We start from the raw sequence: 20787 nt of genomic DNA, 5'->3' as shown, positions 1-20787 counted from the left end.
AGGAAAAATTTATCAAACGTACATGCATTTATTTTCACTGTAGACCTATCTCAACTTTATCCATCTTTCTTTTTAAGTCTTTCTCTCTCTTTCTTTCTCTCTCTTTCTCTCTCTCTTCTTTCAATACAACGGATCTTTTTTTTTCCCTTACGACAGTAAATTCTGTAGAGTTTCACGAACTTAAAAAAAAAAACTTCAAATAAAAGCAAAAATCAATGACCTAGAAAATAATGATTATTTAATTAAAATATTACTAGAACATGTAATTGTAATCTATAACAAACATCATCATCATCAAACTCCATTTGGGTAAGGGCTTGAGAGGCTCAAATCCTCTCTTGCAAAAGCCCTGAATCTATAACAATAGCTACATCCACCCTTTTTATAAATATTAATATATTTTCCGCTCTCTTTCTCTCGGGTCTCTTTGTGTTGGAATGTGTGTCTTTTCCTGTCGGTGTGTGTTTGTCTTTCTCTGTGTGCGTGTCTCTATCGGTGTTTGTTTCTTTCAGAGTCACACGATTACACATTTTAAATTTGTAAATTGTTTTGCAATGTCAAACAGACATACTTGGCTTGAAATGTTTCTAATTGGAGCCAACAGAAGAGCCTCCTTGACGGGCCAACAACACAAGTACTCCAGATACTGCAGCCAAAACAAGAGCACAGATCGCTAGACCAAACGAATATCCAAGTTCTGATCCACTTGGCTTGAAGCTTGCTGCGTAGATTATAACAGCCAAAAGCCAAGAGACCGCTGTGGAGAGAGAAAAAAAACAACACAAAAGTATCGAACTTTCTAATGCATACATTTCTTGAAAATTATTCAACTACATAACAACCGATGCGAATTTAGGAAAACATCGGGACCATAAAAATACATTCATATATAGTTTTCTCAATGACCGAAATTCTTCTACAACTAGAAATAAATTAACCTATTTTTTTTTTTTTAAGTTTAGGTCTACTGTTTATATTGAAGCTCTTAATAAAAGCAAGTTATTTTTAGTTGTGTTTGTCTACAGTCTACAGTGTTAGCCCAATGTCACCCTTGTCGTCAACGACTCATGCTTTCAGCCATGAACCGTCTGTACACCAAATGCGGGTTCTACCAGTTCTGTAGTATGGTTTAATGAAAAAAAAATCATTGTTGTCAAGTTGTATAGTTTTAAACTAATACGCTTACATTATTATTTAGTATTTCAAAAAAAAATAATAATAAGCAAGAATAATGCACACTTTTCTAAAAAAAAAAAGTTTTTTCTTATCTCTGTTTCAATCTGTTCTTTGTTCATGTACACCTTTTAAACCATACAGCACGTGGAACAGCATTAAGTATATTTGAGTGGTTCTTTTGTGTTGGTTCAATTTTACAATATCCCCTACTTGTGTGAATGAATAATTAAAATCCTTACCTGATACAATGAGAGATATTGCCGCAATTAGAATTGCCTCAGAGTTTCCTTTCAATTTGTCCGTGAATATATTTAGAACAAGAAGAAGGCAACCAAGATTTAAGCCAACAAAACCTAAGATTCCGAAAAATTGGGTAGCAGCTAAAGAATCTGCATTTGAAGACCAAAAGGTAAAGTATCTTTAAAACTTATGCCATGTGAATAGACACTATATTGAATAGGCTTATATATGTGATTTTGTAATTATTGTAAATCTAATAGATGTTTTAGTTTGCAGTTTCTTACTTCGCCATTACAGAACATAATGCAAGATTTCACAACAATTAGGCTTACAATATTTACTTTTTTTTTGTTAATTAATTTTTTTTCAAGATTGTTTTACATGTTTCGGATGTTCCTTCAGAGTTGAAGATAGTTTACTTCCTAGTCCAAACCTCCCGCAGGACGAAGGGGGATGGGAGCGGGCAGGGTTTGAACCTAACACCATCGATAAATCTGGACGACAGTCCAGCGCGCAAACCGCACGACCAGGCAGCCATCATTATATTATAGGAATATGAGGCAAACTCCCCATAATTAGCATTGCCCTCGGCCACTTATAGCGAGTGGGAACAAGGCGCGTGTGCTGTGTACGAGGTATGGTCCGCTTACTCGGTCCATGGGAGTTACTGCTGGGAGCCCTCAGACAGGACTTGGGGTGAAGAGCTCCCGTCCAGGCCTGTTTGTGAGATAAAAGACTTTCCAATGATCAATGGGATAATGGCGCCCTTCGATTTCCGGAATTATTAGATTTGAATTTTAGTCTAAATACTATAATCATACAACTATGACTATAATATATGAAAATGATCACAGTGTGATTTCACGTTCTTTTTCTTATGGCGTGAATCAGACACTATACAGATCAAAGCATATCATTTTTAGATTTATTTTTGTAATGGTAAAAAGACAATGACAGATCTTTATGGAGACAGCTTGCCGCCAATGCGCCGAACGTCGTGGGAGGACCTAAGTCTAAGTAATAAGTAAATTGCAAAAAAGTCTAACAATAAAAACATAAAAAAATATATTTCAAAAAAAAAAAGCTTATACGAAGTAATTGTATCAATTAGTTTGATCAGTCATGTAATTAAATTTGTAATAGATCTAGAGTAATCTAGACCAACAACAATAAATCTGTGCGATTAGAAATATTTTTACCAATAGTTTGTTTGTTTGTTTTTTTCGCCATTTCATGCTTTTAGCTTTCTCAGTGCGTTGTGATCCTTGTCTGGACCAGTTGGGAAAATGGGGGTGGGGGGGACGATGTCTGGGGGAATTTTATCGTAATCGCTATTTAAAAGCATTTTTTAAAAGGGATGGGGGGAACGACCTGAACTCATGGCTCAAGCCTCCTCAATGTCGACATACTAACCACTCTGCTAGAAAGGTGCTTATGAAAATGGGAGATTGTATAGTAATCTCTTATTTGTTTTAAACTTACTTTAAAGCGGCGACCTATAAAGAGGACTAATTCAGCTTATACCACCACTTTAATCAAGTACAATTTCTTTCCATTGTTCGAGACACCAAACAAAATCATTAACAATAGTTAATTAACTAATTGGTTAATTTTTTTTCATTGATTCTTGTGTTGTCAGGTAAAAGAAATAATCGTGCCAAATTTCAGCTTGGTCTGAGATTGGGTGTCGGAGAAATAACGTTAACAAACTTTTGGCCAGACAGACAGAGTGAGTTGATACAAACTTTGTAAAATAAAAAGAGCGAACATTCGGTCGAAAGGGCTAAAAAAAACGTTTCCCTTTCAGTCAATGAGGTCTGAGGCAAGTGATGGTTTGAAGACCCTCCCCTCCCGGCTACGCCCATGTGTTATATTATATTATACAAAATATATAAAGTTTGATAACGCATCGAAACATGGATGTATGCATTCGTAGGATTAAATAATGTATTCTATTTATACACGTATGTAGTCTGAAAACTATAAACAATACTATAGCAGCCTAATGAGTTTGAAGCTTTTTGGTATTAGGCTACTTATAGATTACAGACGTTTCTTCAAAAAATAGGATTGTTACGTCTTACGCATTTCATGTGTCAATCTAGTCATGCATGTTGATCTGTGACTTAAAATATGCTAAATCATTAGTTTTCCTGACTGACTCAGGCAACCCATTCCATTAAAAGATAAGAGAAAGCAGAACGGTTAGAGAGGCACTTACTTAATTTGAAAAGCTCTTAGTACATTCTCAAAAACGCGATTTGTATATGAATATACCATGACCCATTATTTAAAATATAAATCTCCTTTCATTAAATATCGGATGTGACAGCGCTATATAAATTATTTTAATTATTTTCATCATTAATGACTTCATACTAAGCATAAGTTTGCCATTTATTATAATAGTACAAAAATTGATTTAGATCTATTTTTTAATTAAATAATATTTTTTAAGCCTTAAGTGTAGTATTTTTAGATCTATGTTATTAAAAATAAACAAAAAGAAACTTACTTTTTCTTTTCAAATCGCAGAAAGTAGAGCTTTATACCCATGTTGAGCTGTGAATAAGTTGGGTGGTTTGCAATATGGCGGCTGTGTGTATGTGTTAAAGTTAATTTCTATTAAGTATTGTTAAAGAGCTAATTGTCGCGCCTTACATCAATGTTTTCTAACTTAACCTCTCTCGTCCCTCTTTTTGGTTAAATTTCATTGGAACCATTAAAAGACGGGGAAGGAAAGGAGCAAAAAACAAAATGGGAGTACTTTCAAAGGCCCATGCCGACCAGCAAAATGATTAGGCCAAACACAACATCGAAGACATCAAAGCAGTCTATGCCGCTCGTGCATAGCAGAAAGTACGGTCTAACGTTTTGCAAATGATAATATGTACAGCGTATAGTGTATTTCTTTGTTATATTATTGTTGAATTTCAAACAAAATTAATTGTAATAAGAATAAACGTGTTCGGGCATTTGTGTCTTGCTGCTGTCACTTTTTTTTGCATTGATATTTTTTTTCTTAGGTCGCGACCAGACCGGCCCATTTGGTACCGGCCCACCGGGCATTTGCCCGTTTGCCCATATAGCCAGTCCGCCCCTGCCTTGACGCAAGTAAAGTCAAACAAATGAAGACAAAACCAGCACCGAGCAATGGTCGTTGGCAACATGAGTCTGGCGATCATCTCCTTCGGACTGGTATACTTTCTACCCCTCTGAAACCTACCCCGCCCCCTTTCTTCTTGGCACATTTCACTCCTTGTTTATACTCTTTCTTCCACTCCTTCCCTCTCTCGTGGGTAAGACGATAATCTGTTTCTAGCACTCCTCTTGACATCCCTAGGTCCGAATTTATAAACTTAATCTTTAATTCCGAGAGCGACCCCAAGGTTTATTTCAGAAAATGATGTGAAACACAAACACACATTTACATGCAGTAAATAATAAGTCACGTTGATTTATGGACCTTGTTATAGTTCACATAATATACGTTTTGTTAGCAGATATAAACAGTAATTACTCTAATAACTTATATATAATGTACAAAAACTACTAATGTTTTTCGTTTTAAAAATAAAAAGATTTTTGACTATATTATAGCAAGATAAACAAAGTATACATTCCACCCACACACACACACACACGAAAAAAAGTCTTAATAACTTAGACTATTTCATGCAAGCAATCTGTGAAGCATGGATTGCAGCCTGGTCTTGTGTAATATTAGTGATTTAACAATAATTTAATAACAAACTTAAATACCAAAAATAACGGACAAAAGTATCTCTTGTTCTGTGCATGAAAAATACGTTCGACACAAACACACATACAATATGTATTTCAATATTTTTCAAAGAATAATACAATGAACGTAAATAATGTGACCAAAACATTTCGCGCCAAAACGGTCGCGCCAAAACGGCAGCGCCAAAAAAGTCCGATATCTGACTCTTTCTGAATTATGTACTGGCAATCACTAAGCAGTGATGGATCGGAAATAGTAGACCTAGTGTTCGAAAACTTTTTTGCTGTCTATGCGTTAAATTGTCTTTTAATGATGAAAAAAAAGCTTATATAGATCTATTGACCACTCTGGATATTCCAAATAGGGTTAAGGAGTAGCAGAATGTTCTGGTTAGCAGGGATCGGAGGATTCAGCCCCCCATTCACCTCATCGTGGCGCCTCCATAGAAACGTCTAGTAGTGGAACTAGATAGACTAAGAAGCGAAGAAGGCTCCAGCATGATACCCTGGGTGAGCTTTTTTATCTCACTCGGGGTGAGATTGAACAAAAGCCAGCAATCCAGTCCAAAAAGTCAGCCACTTGTTTCACAAAAAGAGCCGACATCAGTATCCCGATAGCTGGAGTGGCGGTCCCTTCCTCGGTCCATGACCGTTAATGCCGGGAGCCATCAGTCAGGAATGGGGGTGAAGAGCTCCATGTCAAAGCCTGTTCGCTGGATAAAAGCCTTTCCAACGATCAAATGGATAATGTCGCCTTCAGCGCCGATTCCCTACTGGACTTTATTGAAGGTAAGCGGGGAAGGACTGGAAACAGTCGGCATAGTCTTCAGAAACAGTTGACATAGTCTTCAGAAACAGTTGACGTAGTCTTCAGAAACTTGTAGAAAATTTCTTTTGAAAGAGTAGTTCGCTAAAGGTAGATGAATGATCACTCTAAAGTGACATTATTTAGGCTTGGTGTCTTGTAAAACACATTGATTGTAAAAATATATATATATATAAAAATAGCGTAGGTCAGTGGTATCCAGACTGTTTCGTCTGGGCCGAGTAGAAATTGTCAACACGCGGGTCACGTGCCACACGTCAGACATTAATAAATCAATTGGAACCTAGCAATCGTTACAAACAAAACCATTAAACTACTCACGCCTCCCCAACACTTCTGTTCTATCATTTTGCATATAATAATTTTGTGAGTAGGCTACATTATTGAAAACAACAGAAAAAGTAAACACTTAAACACACGCGCACACACACACACAGATTAGGCGTAGCCTGTAAAATCAACTGATAGAGCTTGACCTTTTCAATATCACGTGCCTTCGAAGCTTGAATAGAAATGGAATCGGCTGATAAGAGCAGAAGACCTGTCTCCATGTCTCCAAGACAAACATAACAAAATTAGGTGACTTATAGGAGGAAACATTTGTGTCTTGATTTATATTGGGTCCAGGTTGGGGTGCTCTATACTGAAAAAGAGGGGGGTGGCACTATCGAATTTAGAACTTTTGAAGGAAGAGGTGGGCGATATTTTTCCTTAATTTTTTTTTTTTGGCGCGGTTTTTTTGTACCCTTGGGTTTGTTGAAAGACAGCAGATAGCCCGTCCTTGATTTGAGGATCTGTAAGCTCCTCTAGCCGAGTCCGAGGCAAGGCTCCTGCACCTAGCATTATTTACGGTATTTAAAACTAATAAAAATGCATATTCTGGATTCTGGGGTATCTGCAATGCATTATCTTGCTACTCTTCTATTAAAAAATTGTAGGTCAAACAACAAATCTGATATTAACTCAGTGGCGTAGCTAGTGGGGGAGGAGGGGGAGAATTTGAAAATCACTTAAAGGGGGCCCCAAATGAGTGTTTTTTACATTAAAAATTAAATATTACGCAAAATGCTGGAGCCCCCAAAAAGGTCAGGCCTCCTGGCACTGGCGGATCCAGGGGGGGGGGGCGGTAGGGGCGATCGCCCCCCCCCACTCGGCCGACCCCCCCCCCCCCCCGAAGGGGGGCGGACGAATTATAGTATAGAATTCACACAATTTGTATGCGAATTTATAACTTATGTTAATAATATATACTAATTATTTATATTTCAACCTATTTTTAGATTATTTCGCCCCCCCCCCTTTCTAGTATTTTGGCCGATTTGGTAGGGTCGGGAGGGGGCGATGGCATCAATCCGCCCTCCCCCCCACCATAAACTTTCGAGTGGGGGGGGGGCGGTCCTATTTATTTGTAGAAATCACAGTTTGCTAACAGAATCAATTAAATATCTATATGATTAAAACTTGTTATGGGTATTTTAACCGGTCTTTATATAATTTCGTTCACCTGTTGGCCGATTGGAAGGAGAAGAGAAAATACCTCCACCGCCCTTCCCATCTAAACCCTTTGAGTGGGGGGGGGGCGGTTCTACTTTTATGGAGAAATCATAGTATGTGAACAAAATTAGTCGAATATCTATATAATATAAACAGGTGGAAGTGCGATACATGCAATCCCCTTCCCCCCATCGGGCAAATCAATACTTTTTCTTTTTGTATTATAGTAAGAAATTACAAAATTAAAAAATCTGTCACTAATATAATTTATATATGCTATAAAGTAAATTCTTATATCGAGTCGCCCAACCCCTATTCTTTAATGCAAAATGCAATCAATAGCAGTGTTAATTATGATCTAGGTTCACAGTCAGCAATAAACAAACAACAACCAATAGTGTCATGGCGGAGAATGATACTTTATTATATTGAACGCGTGCACCTTTGCGCACCATATCAACATCCCCTTTTCTTTAAAAAAAAAAATAAATAAAACATTTCGGGGAGTATCATAGAAAAAAAATAAAACAAAACCACAACATAAACAACTAAACATAACATACATGTATACGCTTCAATCAATATGAAACATATCACATTTAAAAATCAACATTCAATAGTTCATTAAGACACATAGTCATTGAATCTTGTCGGTTTCTTCAACTGATCCCTTGGTCGCAGGGAATGATGAGTTGATGAGTGGCGAACGTGTTGATCCTGAGTTCTATTGTCCTGTATGTTGTTATCAGTATCGGGAAATATATCTTCTTCTGTTTCTCTGTTCGGGTTAATATGTACTCTGTTTCTTTGGTACACTGCACCATTGTCACCTCGAATAATGTAAGCTCTCTGATTGACTTGAGACTGGATTCTTCCACGTCTCCATGTAGGGTCATTAGGAGATTGGAAATAGACCATCTGTCCAGTTTTCAGCTGACTTAAATTTCTTGACCTCTTATCATAAGATGTTTTTACACTCATCTGACGTTTTTCTTTCCTTCTCATAATGTTCTCTTGACATGTAGAAATCTTAATGTTACTCCTTTTGTTTGGTATCAGTGTTCGAGTCATCCGACCAAAAAACATCTGAACTGGGCTTAGATTTGTGTCTTGCCTTGGAGTATTTCTAAATTCCAGAAGAGCTTCATAAGCATCTGACTTTGATTCTCTAGATTTCTTCATTATGTTCTTCAAAATTTTAACTGCTGACTCAGCCTTTCCATTGGATTGATGGTGTCCTGGAGAAGATTTCAAATGAGTCACTCCCCATTCCATCATAAATTTGGAAAAATATTCCGATGTGAACTGAGGTCCGCTATCAGATATACAAACTTTGGGCACCCCATATCTTGCAAATAAAACTTTCAGTTTCTTTATAATTGCGTGTGTTGTTGTCAACTGCATGTTTTCTACCTCTATGAAATTTGAATAATAGTCCACTATGGTCACACATTTGAAATAAATCAATTCCAATCTTGTCCCACGGATTAGAACCTATTTCGTGCTGTATTAATTCTTCTCTCTGATTTGCTGGTTTATTTTTCTGACAAATGTAGCATGAGTTGGCTATTTCCTGTATTCGAGCTGATAATCCAGGCCAGAAAACTGTTTCTTTTGCTCTTCTTTTCATTGAGTCTACTCCCAGATGTGCTGCATGGAGTTTTTCTTCTATTTCCTTGCGAAGTGATATCGGTATGATTATTTGTTCTCCTTTCAACAGGAGTCCGTCTTCGTATGTTAACATGTCTCTAAGTGAAAAATATTGTTTGAGTTCAGGTAAACTATTATGTTTGTCTGGCCATCCATTTAGGATATACTGAATAAGTGTTTGCAATGTTCTATCTTTCTCTGTCTCGATTCTGACTTTCTCCAGCACTGCATCTGGTATTGCCAGTCCCACTGTATTGACACAAACATCAGGGATATCACTCTTTTCCTCTGATGGGTCTCTACTCAAAGTATCAGCTATGAACAAATTTTTGCCTTTGACATATTGAAACTGGATATCGTAACGATAAAGACGCATCATTAGACTTTGTAGCCTTCTCGGAGCAGAACTGAGTGGTTTTTGAAGGATGTTTTCCAGTGGTTTATGGTCATTCTGAACTATAACTGTCCTGCCATACGTATACTGGTCAAAACGTTCCAAACCAACAACCACTGCTAACAATTCTTTTTCAATCTGTGCCCATCTTTTCTGAGTATCAGTTAATGATCTAGAAGCATATGCTATCGGACTGCCATCTTGTAATAACGCTGCTCCTAACCCATTTTGGCTACTATCTGCTTGTAATGTAAGCTCTTTGTTAGGGTCAAAATATATCAATGTGCCATGAGTCGATATTTTCTGTTTTATCTTGTTGAAAGCTCGTGTGCATTGATCAGACCAAACAAATGGTGTGTTCTTTCTGACCAACTCTGTTATGGGCTGTAAATCTGTCGACAAGTCTGGAACAAATCTTGCAAGATATTGAACCATGCCACAGAATCTTCGGACTGATGAAATATCTTTTGGAGCATTCAAACTCAAAATCGCAGATACTTTGTTCGGGTCTGGTTTTATTCCTGCTTCTGTAATAATATGACCCAAAAAATTAATTTCAGCTGTTCTAAAAACAGACTTTTCATGGTTCAGTTTAATCTTCTTTTCTTGACATCTCTTCATCAGCTCTCTTAGGTTAATATCATGATTTCTGAGTGCTTCTTCTTTCGTTCTTCCTCTTCCTACCACTATAATATCATCAACGTAATTGAAACAGCCTTTCAGTCCTTCTAGTGCTAGATTTAATCGTCTCTGAAAAATTTCTGAACTCACTTTCAGTCCAAATGGTAATCGTTTCCATTTGTATCTACCAAAAGGGGTTATCATTGCTGTCAAATTAGATGACGCTGTGTCTAGTCTGACATGCCAGAAAGCTTCTTGCACATCCAATTTGCTGAATATTTTGGCATCGTTCAAATCTGCCAATATGTCATCTAAAGTAGCAAGATTATAGAATTCCCTTAGTAAAACTTTATTCAGGGCTTGTGGATCTATGCAGATCCTAATTTTTCCATTAGCTTTTTCCACAATTGCCATCTGACTCACCCACTCTGTAGGCTCTATCACTGGTTCTATGATTCCTCTCTGCACTAGGGTCTTTAACTCCTCCTTAACTCTTTCTTGTAAAGCAATAGGGATCTTTCTACACGGCAGAACCTTGGGCTTAATGCTGCTATCAATCTTTAAAGACACTTCTCCTAAGTCACCCAAATCACCAGTAAACTTTGGACTACAGTCTTCTTCTTGGTTATTCACTACTGATGCTATGAACCTATCTTTATTGACTTTGATTAACTTCATTCTTGTTAAAGTTTCATGACCTAGAAGGCATGCTAGATTATTTGGTACAACTATATATTCCACCTCAAATGTTTCGTTAGTTTTCTCATTTCTCGTCGTTAGAGTGGCTTTCCCTAAGGGTCTCATTTCAGTCTTATTCCACATTAGTAATCTTTGCGTTGCCTTTTCTATCTGGTTCTTATTTACGTATTTTTCCTGGATGGTATTTACATCAGCTCCACTATCCATTTGAAACCTTACACGGTGACCATTTACTGTCATAACTGCTGTCATCCTTTTCGTTTTGTGGTTCTCCAAAGACATCACCCATTCATTTTTTACCATCATGACATCATCTCTTGTGTCCGACTGTATCTGTCTTTCATCGTTAGACATATCATCTGACACCTGCTGAATTTTCTTTTTGCACATTACAGCAAAATGATGTCTCCCCTTGCATGCTAGGCACATTTTACCCCATGCAGGGCACTTTTCTTTAATGTATTCGTGAATCTTTCCACAATACCTGCATTTACCTTTCTGAATGTTTGTTCTTGAAGGTGTTGATACTTTCTCAATGATTGGAGGGTCGGCTTGCATTTGTCTCAACTGTTTGTTGGCGGTCTCGTACGCTCTGCAAATGTCTCTGCACCTTTCCAATGTGAGACTACTATCTTGTAGCAATTTCATTTTGAGGCATTCATGTCTAATACCAAGAACTACTCTGTCTCTAATCAAGCTATCTTCCAGGCGTTCAAAACAACACGTTTTTGCTAGTCTTCTCAGATTTGTTATGTACTTTTCAATGTCCTCGCCATCTTGCTGTTCACGCGTATTGAACACATAGCGCTCATAAGTTTCATTCGTTTTTCCAATGCAAAAACTTTCAAATTTGTTCACTATTTCTTCCATCTTTCTTTCTTTTCCCTTCTCAATTTCAAGACCTTCATATATGTCCATCGCTTTTGTCCCTATAATTGTTAGAAAGGTGGCCACTCTGACCTCCTCTGATTCTTCCGACAATTTAGTGGCTAACTCATAGTTTCGCCAGCTCCGGTGAAACTTTTGCCAATTAGCGGCCATGTTTCCTTCTACCTCGAGCGGCTCGGGTACAGGAAGGAAATTTCTAGCTGCCATTGCACGGCGTAGCCTTCAATTGTTGCCTATTTATTATTGCAAACAATAAACCTTTATATACTTATTAATGATTACCTCTGATCATTAATACACCGCTGCCACCATGTTAATTATGATCTAGGTTCACAGTCAGCAATAAACAAACAACAACCAATAGTGTCATGGCGGAGAATGATACTTTATTATATTGAACGCGTGCACCTTTGCGCACCATATCAACAAGCAGAAATTATAAAAAGAAGCGAGAATTAATAGTTTTCATTTTACCGCCCTCGACCTTTCCAGACAGAGTTTGTGTAATTTGATATGAATTTATCATAACTATTTTAAGAAAGACTTTGCATTGGAAAAGTTATAATTCAAACGAAATTTTTCAATATAACAGTCACGGTTGAGATGAGTTTAAAAGCCAGATAATCTTTTCCTAGTCGACTTTTTCCAATTTTTACTCTATCTCATATTTTTCTAGTTAAATAAATTTAGGACAATAACTCACAATGTATGCTAGAATTTTATTGAATATTATTAATCGAATTTTTTTTTCGGCGGCGATCCTCAAAACCTTAATCTAAATATGTGGGGTATCTAATATTTTCAAAGAACAAATCGGTTTTATTTGCAATGTATTAAGGGACTATAAATTCATATTAGAATATTTTTCTCCTTATTCAAAAGGCACTTTATAATAGAATGAATAATGAGCTGTAGGGCACGAGAATGCGTTATTGCAGTGAAGAATGCAAAAAAACGCTTTTAGCGTCGAGTCTTCGCCCCGAACCTCACTGATGAATAATAAGCTGTAGATGTCAGGAGAATGCGTTTCAGCCGTGAAAAATGCAAGAAAACGCTTTTGACGTCGGGGCTTCGCCCCGAACCCCACTGAAGAAGCTTACAGCGCTCTCCCAGACCCCCAAGCTTGCAAGAGAAAGACTGTTTTTTTTTTTCGCGAAGATTGAGAAACAGTCTTATTTTATTCTCATATATCGAATATATATATATATATATATATATATATATATGCTGTACGCACGTTTATGCATAGGGTTAGGGTTTACTGGGCGTTAGGGTTAGGGTTTGGAAAAAAGTCGCCCCCCCACTCCAAAGTTCTGGATCCACCAGTGCCTCCTGGCCCCCAAACGATGGAAAATTCCTAGATACGCCCCTGTATTAGCTGCACTTTATTAAAGGAGCTCAGAGACTGGTAGAAAATGGTAATTATATTTTTGCTTTAGTATTTATTGGAAGCGGGAGAGTAACCACAGAACCCATTTTGGCTTCGCTCATGAAATGTAATAATTGCAGCTCTGATTTTCCTTTTGTTGGAAAAGAGAGGGTTAACCTCAAAACCCCTCTTGGCTACGCTCTTGAAATTTGGCTTTAGATTATTTATCGCAAAGGGGAGTTTTATCGTCAAAACCACATGAATGGGGGGGGGAGAAACTCAAAAACACCCCTTGGATATGCTTATAGAGTTTGGTGACTGTAGTTTGCTTTAGTTTTATATGACATAGGTGGGTGGTATCCTCAAAACCCGCTTAGAGGCCGTTTTAAAACTAAAAACTCTCTGAAGGGGAGGTTTTCAACACAAACCCCCTTTGGCTGCGCTTGGGCAAATGATGGATTAACATTAAAATGTCATCTACAATAAAGAATTGAATTCTGGTGACTTGTTTGTTTTAGTTTTATATTGAAGACGACCAAACGAGGCAGCAGCCTCAGTAAATTCATGGCCGGCAGGTTGAATCTCCTGTTCGAAGTGTGCAAGAAGATTGCAATCGTCCGCATAGAGCAACTCAGTAGCAATCATCTCTGTAATTCTTGTATGGGAGACCAGGTGCCGTATGCAGTGGCGTACCGAGGGTGCCAGGCGCCAAGGGCGGCATAGTCTGTTGGCGCCCCCCCCTATTAGTATGCGTAATCTATATTTGCATTAAAACAATCACCAATCAATAAATTAATTTTTTTTCTTGTAAACAAAGTTAATGAACAATCTGAAGCAACATTAGCCATTTCTTATAGAACTACTTTTCGTGATCTTGCACTAGCAAAGTTGTCAATGACATCATCAAAATTAATTCTTTCGACCAGCTCCTTTTCTATGCTTAGCAATGCCAAGTCTGACAGACGCTCCTGACTCATTGAAGCTCTCAAATGAGTTAAAATGATTTTTAGTTTACTAAAAGAACGCTCACAGCTAGCAACTGACACAGAGATTGTCAGCATTATTTGCAAAGCAATTCGCAAGTTTGGAAATATGTCATTGCCATATGAAATAATAAATGAAAGTAATTCTAATGGGCTGCTTGGGGTAGCATCTAGCAACATACTGCAGTCACTGATTTCTACGAACAGTTCAGTTCCATCGATATCAGTTTTATAAAAGTCAGCCAGCGTAGCACAGTGCTGTTGAATATCATTAGAGGTATCATTAGCAAACAATTTGCTGATGTTGAATAGAAATTCAAACTTTTCATCTAACGTCTTCAGACGACCAAATCGTGTTGTCATCTCCTGGATTAGTCTATCAATAACTCATTTCATAATGCGAGTTATTTCTTCAACCGCAGCGAGTCCTGCACCACCAGCATTTTCACCAGGCATCTGTTTTCGACGTTTAATTCTTCCTTCTATCATAATTCCCAATTTTTCACACAGAACTTTAGCTGCATTAACTGCAGTGATGCAAACATCTTCTCGAATGCTACTTAGCAGTTGCTGCAGTCCTTCTAAATCCAGTGCTGCGTCATGGAAATTCATTGATGGATCTTGCAGTCGTTTTTGAATCCGGTCAATTTTTGACAAAACTGCATGCCAGAAATCAAGTAGAGTGATGAAATTGAAATTCATCACATTTTGAAGCAAACTGTATGCATCATTCTGAGTCTCACTAGTTTGAGTACCATCTTCATACAGGTTTTCTAACAGCTGTAAAAATCCATCAAACTGTTCGTGGATTGCATTCACCGCATCTTGTCTTGCACTCCAGCGTGTTGGACATTCTCTCTTCAATGTAATTCCAAGCAATTCTTTCATTTTCTCCCATCGAACAGTTGAAGCACTGAAAAAAACGTAAATTTTCTCAACTGTACCAAAAAATGTAACAACAACTGGATCCTGTTTTGCAGCATGTAATCCAGCTAAATTCAAGCTATGGTTGTTACAATTAACAAACGATGCTTGAGGATTTCGAATGGCAATTCTTTGTTGGAGTCCGGACAGTTCTCCTGCCATTACAGCTGCGTTATCATAATACTGAGATTGACAGTCAGCTATAGGAAGGTTGTCTGCTTGCAACTGTTCAACAATAACATTTTCTAGTGTTGCTGCATCTTTTGCATGAAGCTGAATAAAACCAAGAAAAGATTCTTTGATGGTCACTTTTTTGGTTTTGAAATTAACATCAACAAACCTAATAACTTCTGATAACTGTTCCCGGTGTGCTAGATCAGGTGTTGAATCTAGCATTAGTCCATAATATTTGTTTCGTCGAATATCACAGAGTATCTGCTTTCTGACAGTAGATGCAAGAAGACTGATACATTCATTTTGAATTCTTGGTGACAGATATGAAACTGAACCCGGAACATTTTTAGAATGCTGTAGATGACTTCATAATAATGGATCAAACTGAGCAATTAGCTTCATTGTGGCCAGGAAATTTCCTATATTGTAACATTCGGTATCATCTTCAGCAAGACTTTCACAGTGACCACGTAAAGCCAAATTTTGGCTAGCTAGAAATTTTATGCAAGCCAGAATTCGTTTCAGCACTTCACGCCATTTCTGCTTTTCATTTTGAATTTGTTTCTCAACTTCCATATCAATCAACATACCTTGTGAAATCCGATGTTCCAATTCCTTCCATTTAGTAAAAGATATTCGATGACTTGGACTGTTTTCGTGATCCCCCAGTCTCTCTGTGTGTCGCCAATTACAAAATCCAGAAGATAACTCAAATGACGATCTAGAGTTACTGCTTGTTGAAGTGAATAATACACAACAGAAACAGTACACTGACTTTTTAGAAGGGGAATAAAGCAACCAAGATCTGTTGACTTCCTCTCCATTGGGAAGACTACGTTTAAACCATGTTAAAGTCATTGAACGGCCTGCACTTACTGCAAAATTAGCATCCTTGTTCTGAAATACTTCTGGCCCACGAGAAATCAACTCCATACGAAGATTGTCTGCTACGTTTGATAAGCCCGTAATGGAATCAAAATCAATGTAACCAAAATCACGTGAATCAAGGAGCATACGCTGTTTACTATCACTAGTGGCTTCAGCAGTTTGAGTAGATGAATTTGACGGCTGCAATTGTATCGCAGAGGTCATCAGAGAGTCATCCAGTTGATAGCAACTTGGTGGATCATTTACTGCCTCTTGTCCAACATTATCAATATCAGATTCTTCTTTGTCGTCAACTTCTGTTTGTCCCAGTTTCAAAATACGCTGCATGATTAAGCCAGATATTTTAGCATCCGCTTCTTGTTCTCGTTTTCTTTTGCGTTGTTGAGCTCCGCTTAATTTCTTGCTTGACATGGTTAAATTTGTCAAATATTTATGAATAATGGCCTGAATAATATAAACAAATCATTGTCATTAAGAGTTCACCTTTAAACAATATTAAATAAAATAAATGTGAAATTTTCAAATTAGTTACACTTCCAAAAATGCGTCTGCTTTAATCTGCAGCGTAATCGCTGCCTATTATCGCTTACTTTTAAATGCATAGGGAATTTGACATATTTTACCGTACAAATCTAGCAAAACATTTACGAGACTGATAGCCTATTCATGGGTGCTCTCCCCTATATAGAGCGTGTAATACCCAGATCTAAATCTGTATTTACTAGTTAATTTAAAGTGTTTTAAAATGACAATTTCAATGTACATTGTAATGTGATAACTCTTATTTGATATTTGTTATCATAATCCTCAAATATACCTTCTTTCATTAGCTGCTCAATACATATTTACAAATATTCTACATTACAATGATTGAAGTTGCAAACGTTAAATACATTCTAATTTATAATTAATTTTATCTGCATGCTTAAAATTTAGTATTTATAGTTCTACATTATCCAAAATAAACAACAAAAAAACTTACTTTTCCTTTAATTAATACAAAAATTTACCCGGATTTATCTGTAAATAATTTGTTATTGGCAACTGTGCCATGTGAGTTCATTTTTATATATTATTTCAAGAGTATCCAATTGTCACCCCTTATTTTACTCTCCAACACATCAATGTTTTATTAACCTACCGCACTTGTCCCTCTTTCTCGTTAACACGATAGGCGGATTTTTTTTTTTAATACAGGGGGAATAAAAAAAATGACAGCAAACTTCTACACCATCGCACAATGCGACAAGAGCTTGCGACAATCACAATAGCCTCGATGACACATTTCCATACATCAAAGAATTTTTCCGATCCATGCCGCTGAAAGTATGGTGTAATGTTTTGCTAGTAAAATTAGTATGGTGTAACGTTTTGGTTAATTTGATGGAACCAAAATTATTTATAGAAACATATTGAGAGAGAGAATCAGAGAACGGAAAAAAAGAGAGAGGAGATTCTACTTGCGTAAATAAGTTCGCAATATGTGCCAGATTTAAAGTTGTTGTCTGTTTTTGAAAAGTTGTTTTTTTTTCACTTGGATGTCACCCCCTTATGGGTGTCACCCGGTGCGGACTACACCCCCCGCACCTGCCTAGTGACGCCACTGGTAATACCCATTTTGGCGCCCCCTACTCTCCGGCGCCCGGGGCGGATGTCGCCCCCCCCCCTCGGTACGCCACTGGCCGTATGTTACGTATAATATACTGCCATCGGTGCGGAACCTCACGTTTGGTATGTCCATCAACCTAAAAAACAAAAGAAGGTAACCTAGGCTGCACAGTGTCCAATGATTCGTCACTGTCAATAGAAATAGTCAACCGTCTAGCTAAAGCCAACGGCGCTTTTGGTCGCCTCAGTATGGCGGGATAAGTCTCAGTGTGGCGGGATAAGTCTCAGTATGGCGGGATAAGTCTCAGTATGGCGGGATAAGTCTCAGTATGGCGGGATAAGTTTCAGTGTGGCGGGATAAGTCTCAGTATGGCGGGATAAGTCTCAGTATGGCGGGATAAGTCTCAGTATGGCGGGATAAGTCTCAGTATGGCGGGATAAGTCTCAGTATGGCGGGATAAGTCTCAGTGTGGCGGGATAAGTCTCAGTATGGCGGGATAGGTCTCAGTATGGCGGGATAAGTCTCAGTATGGCGGGATAAGTCTCAGTGAAATAAAAGAGTTGTTCAGTCCTAAGGCGCTTTTTTTTTTAACACCTTAGGATTGAATTCCATTTTTTTAAAAGCATTACTTTTTCCATTTTATAATCACGTCGTTAACCTATCCCTGCCCTCTAGAATTTTTCGATCATTTCCAGTTTAAACTTTGCAATGTTTTCTATTAAGAAGCCACAAAAATCCTTCTCCAGTTTTGTCGGTAATAGGGCAAAACCACAGAAATTGACAGTGTTAATTTAGAAAATTATTTTTTTAGAAAAAAAGTGGGGGAGGGCGTCATTTTTTTTTTATTTCTCTCGAAAGCGGCCACAACCCTCTGGCAGCCCTGCTTTAGTGGGAAGGCACCGTTCAACCGCGGCTAAATCTCTTATTATTGCAAGGCTTATCTCCTCCTAGCCTACTAAATTTTATGAACAAAACTAAATTTATTTATTTATTTATTAAGACTAATTGATAAACTATTTTTTTCTATTGATTCGTGTGTTGTCATCGAATGAAATAATGGTGAAAAGTTTCAACTTGATCCGAGAATGGAAAGTGGGAGACCAGACAGAGAGATCGACCTTGGTAAAAAAAAAAAAAAAAAGTTTACAGACAGAAATTCTTAGCAGGTAGTTTCAATACAAACATGTTATATGTGCGAGCAAGATATTAACAAACTTTTTCTTTAGTGTGAACCAGTTTTAGATGATAGAATAGTCTATGACAGTGGCGTAGCTTGCTATGTGCGGGTGGTGCGGGCCGCACGAGGCATCAAGTAGTGTGGGGGGGGGGGCATCAAACCGAGGACAAAGTTTGTCAGTAAAACTATACATTGCAATTACATAAATAAAAATAAACACATTTATTTGTTTTGGAAATTTGTTATGTCCTATATTCTTTCTTAAATGAAATTAAATGTAACCAGCTGGAATTAAATGTTACCAGATTTGTTTACATCTCTGAAGGCAGCTCACTTTTACAATTTTGTAAAGCCTTACATGATGTTGCTTCATTGTTCAATGCACTGGTTATGGACACGTTTATAAAAGTGTTGTTTTTTTTTAATTACTAATTAGTAATGGTCTAATCTCTTTTGTGGACTAGTGAGGGAGGGGGTATTAGGGAGAAGGTTTTTCGACCGCTCAGCAAACACAACACTGCTGTAGTCAGGATTCGAACTCAAGCCCCCTTGTAAGGTGGCCAAACCGTAAGTGGTTTTAGCCTCTCAGCCACACCTCACTTGCTTGGAGGGAACTTGAAGTTTGTCTGGGCAACAATACTGACAACAAGGCTCAAGATTTAAATAAGCAAGAGGGGGAAATGTGGAGAGATTATCTGTAGAGAATCTTGGACATCAAGCGTTTTCTCTTAAAGGATTATCTGGCACTCCGTGGGCATTGCAAACGAGCTGAAGAATAATTGGCAGAACAAAATCAAAGAAATAACCTGGAGTGAAATTACTGTCCAAGTGTCACAAGTCGAGTCTGTGACCTATTTCGACCAGTTTCTAGAAGCGAGTTCAATCCAGCGCAAGTGTCCAGCGTAAACAAGTTAATTTTAGGTATCCAATCAAAGAAAGAGCTTAAGGGAACATAATAGCACACGTCAGCTTCTATAAGGTCAAAGCTACTAAAATAATTATCGGAGAAGGTTCCATGATTCTGGAATTTACGATTAAGAAATGTATAAATTAGGGGAAAGTCAGTTAGACGGGATCCTCGCATAGTAGTAGTTCTTGTAGAGCGATGGTCCTCGCTTGGTCCTCGCATAGTAGTAGTTCTTGTAGAGCGATGGTCCTCGCTTAGTCCTCGATTAGTAATGATTATAAGTTTTGTGATATTAGCGGGTCCATTAATTAAAGTTTTATTAGTTGAAGTTGAAGTTATACTAAGTGAAGTTTCATGTATCTTTAAGTTTTATTTATGAAGTATCAAGTCAAGTTGTTATTGAATTGAGAAGTCATTTTATGTGAAAGTTGAAGAAGTATTATTAAAGAAGTTTGGAAGAAAATACAGAGAGATGTTTCTTTCTTCACTTCATTGAATTGTCAAGTTTAATAATATAATCCCCGGCAAGGGTGATCGTCACACCAATTACGATCCATTCATGAGAGACCGAATACGTACAATTCCCAACAAAATACAAACGAATTTATTGCAACATAAGTGCTCACGAAAACAAAACAAAATAATACAGAAAGTATAAAAAGCAAATATTTCTCGATTATTTTCTAAAGTACACCTAACACCTAGAATCTGGATCAAAATTTTATGGTACATTGTCATGCAGTGCCTCAAAGAAGTATTGGCCACAAGGAAAAATTGCCATCTCGATGATTCTCCCAGTGACATAGACAAAAACGAATTTTGTTTGGGGGCTTCAGGTAATTGTCGCAGTTTCTTCAGAAGTCCAAACTTCCAAAACAAGAATCTATTGAGCTTTAGAGTTTTATAAAAAAAAAAATTTCAGTCCCCGAATATTTCCATCTTAATTCGCATATTTTTTTTACTATATGGTAAGTGTCGCTACATGCCAGCGAAGTTTTTCCAAACTTACTTTGATGAAGAAATA

The 20787-nt window shown here is 37.5% G+C and overlaps 2 protein-coding genes and 1 long non-coding RNA gene across 3 annotated transcripts; all 3 read right to left on the bottom strand.

Annotated features, from left to right (window-relative positions):
* Positions 1-221: 221 nt before the first annotated feature.
* Positions 222-1579, bottom strand: LOC129924502 (uncharacterized). Its single transcript, XR_008776443.1, has 2 exons — positions 1416-1579; positions 222-757 (listed from the first exon to the last, which is right to left on the bottom strand). It is a non-coding gene; the product is annotated as an uncharacterized LOC129924502 (long non-coding RNA).
* Positions 1580-13952: 12373 nt separating this feature from the next.
* LOC129924643 (uncharacterized) lies at positions 13953-14447 on the bottom strand. The gene has a single exon (XM_056021104.1). The coding sequence runs from the start codon at positions 14445-14447 to the stop codon at positions 13953-13955; it is 495 nt and encodes a 164-aa protein (XP_055877079.1).
* A 1101-nt stretch (positions 14448-15548) lies between these two features.
* LOC129924642 (zinc finger MYM-type protein 5-like) lies at positions 15549-16481 on the bottom strand. Its single transcript, XM_056021103.1, has one exon. The coding sequence runs from the start codon at positions 16479-16481 to the stop codon at positions 15549-15551; it is 933 nt and encodes a 310-aa protein (XP_055877078.1).
* Positions 16482-20787: the final 4306 nt, after the last annotated feature.

This window comes from Biomphalaria glabrata, chromosome 2 (genome assembly GCF_947242115.1).
Source record: "Biomphalaria glabrata chromosome 2, xgBioGlab47.1, whole genome shotgun sequence".
In the NCBI taxonomy this organism is placed as follows: domain Eukaryota; kingdom Metazoa; phylum Mollusca; class Gastropoda; family Planorbidae; genus Biomphalaria; species Biomphalaria glabrata.
The sequence above is the reverse complement of the archived record's forward strand: the minus strand, read 5'-3'. Positions and strand labels throughout refer to the sequence as shown.

Excerpts from the sequence above, each read along its gene's own strand:
- LOC129924643 (XM_056021104.1), bottom strand. The coding sequence starts at position 14,447 with ATGACAACACGATTTGGTCGTCTGAAGACGTTAGATGAAAAGTTTGAA.
- LOC129924642 (XM_056021103.1), bottom strand. The coding sequence starts at position 16,481 with ATGTCAAGCAAGAAATTAAGCGGAGCTCAACAACGCAAAAGAAAACGA.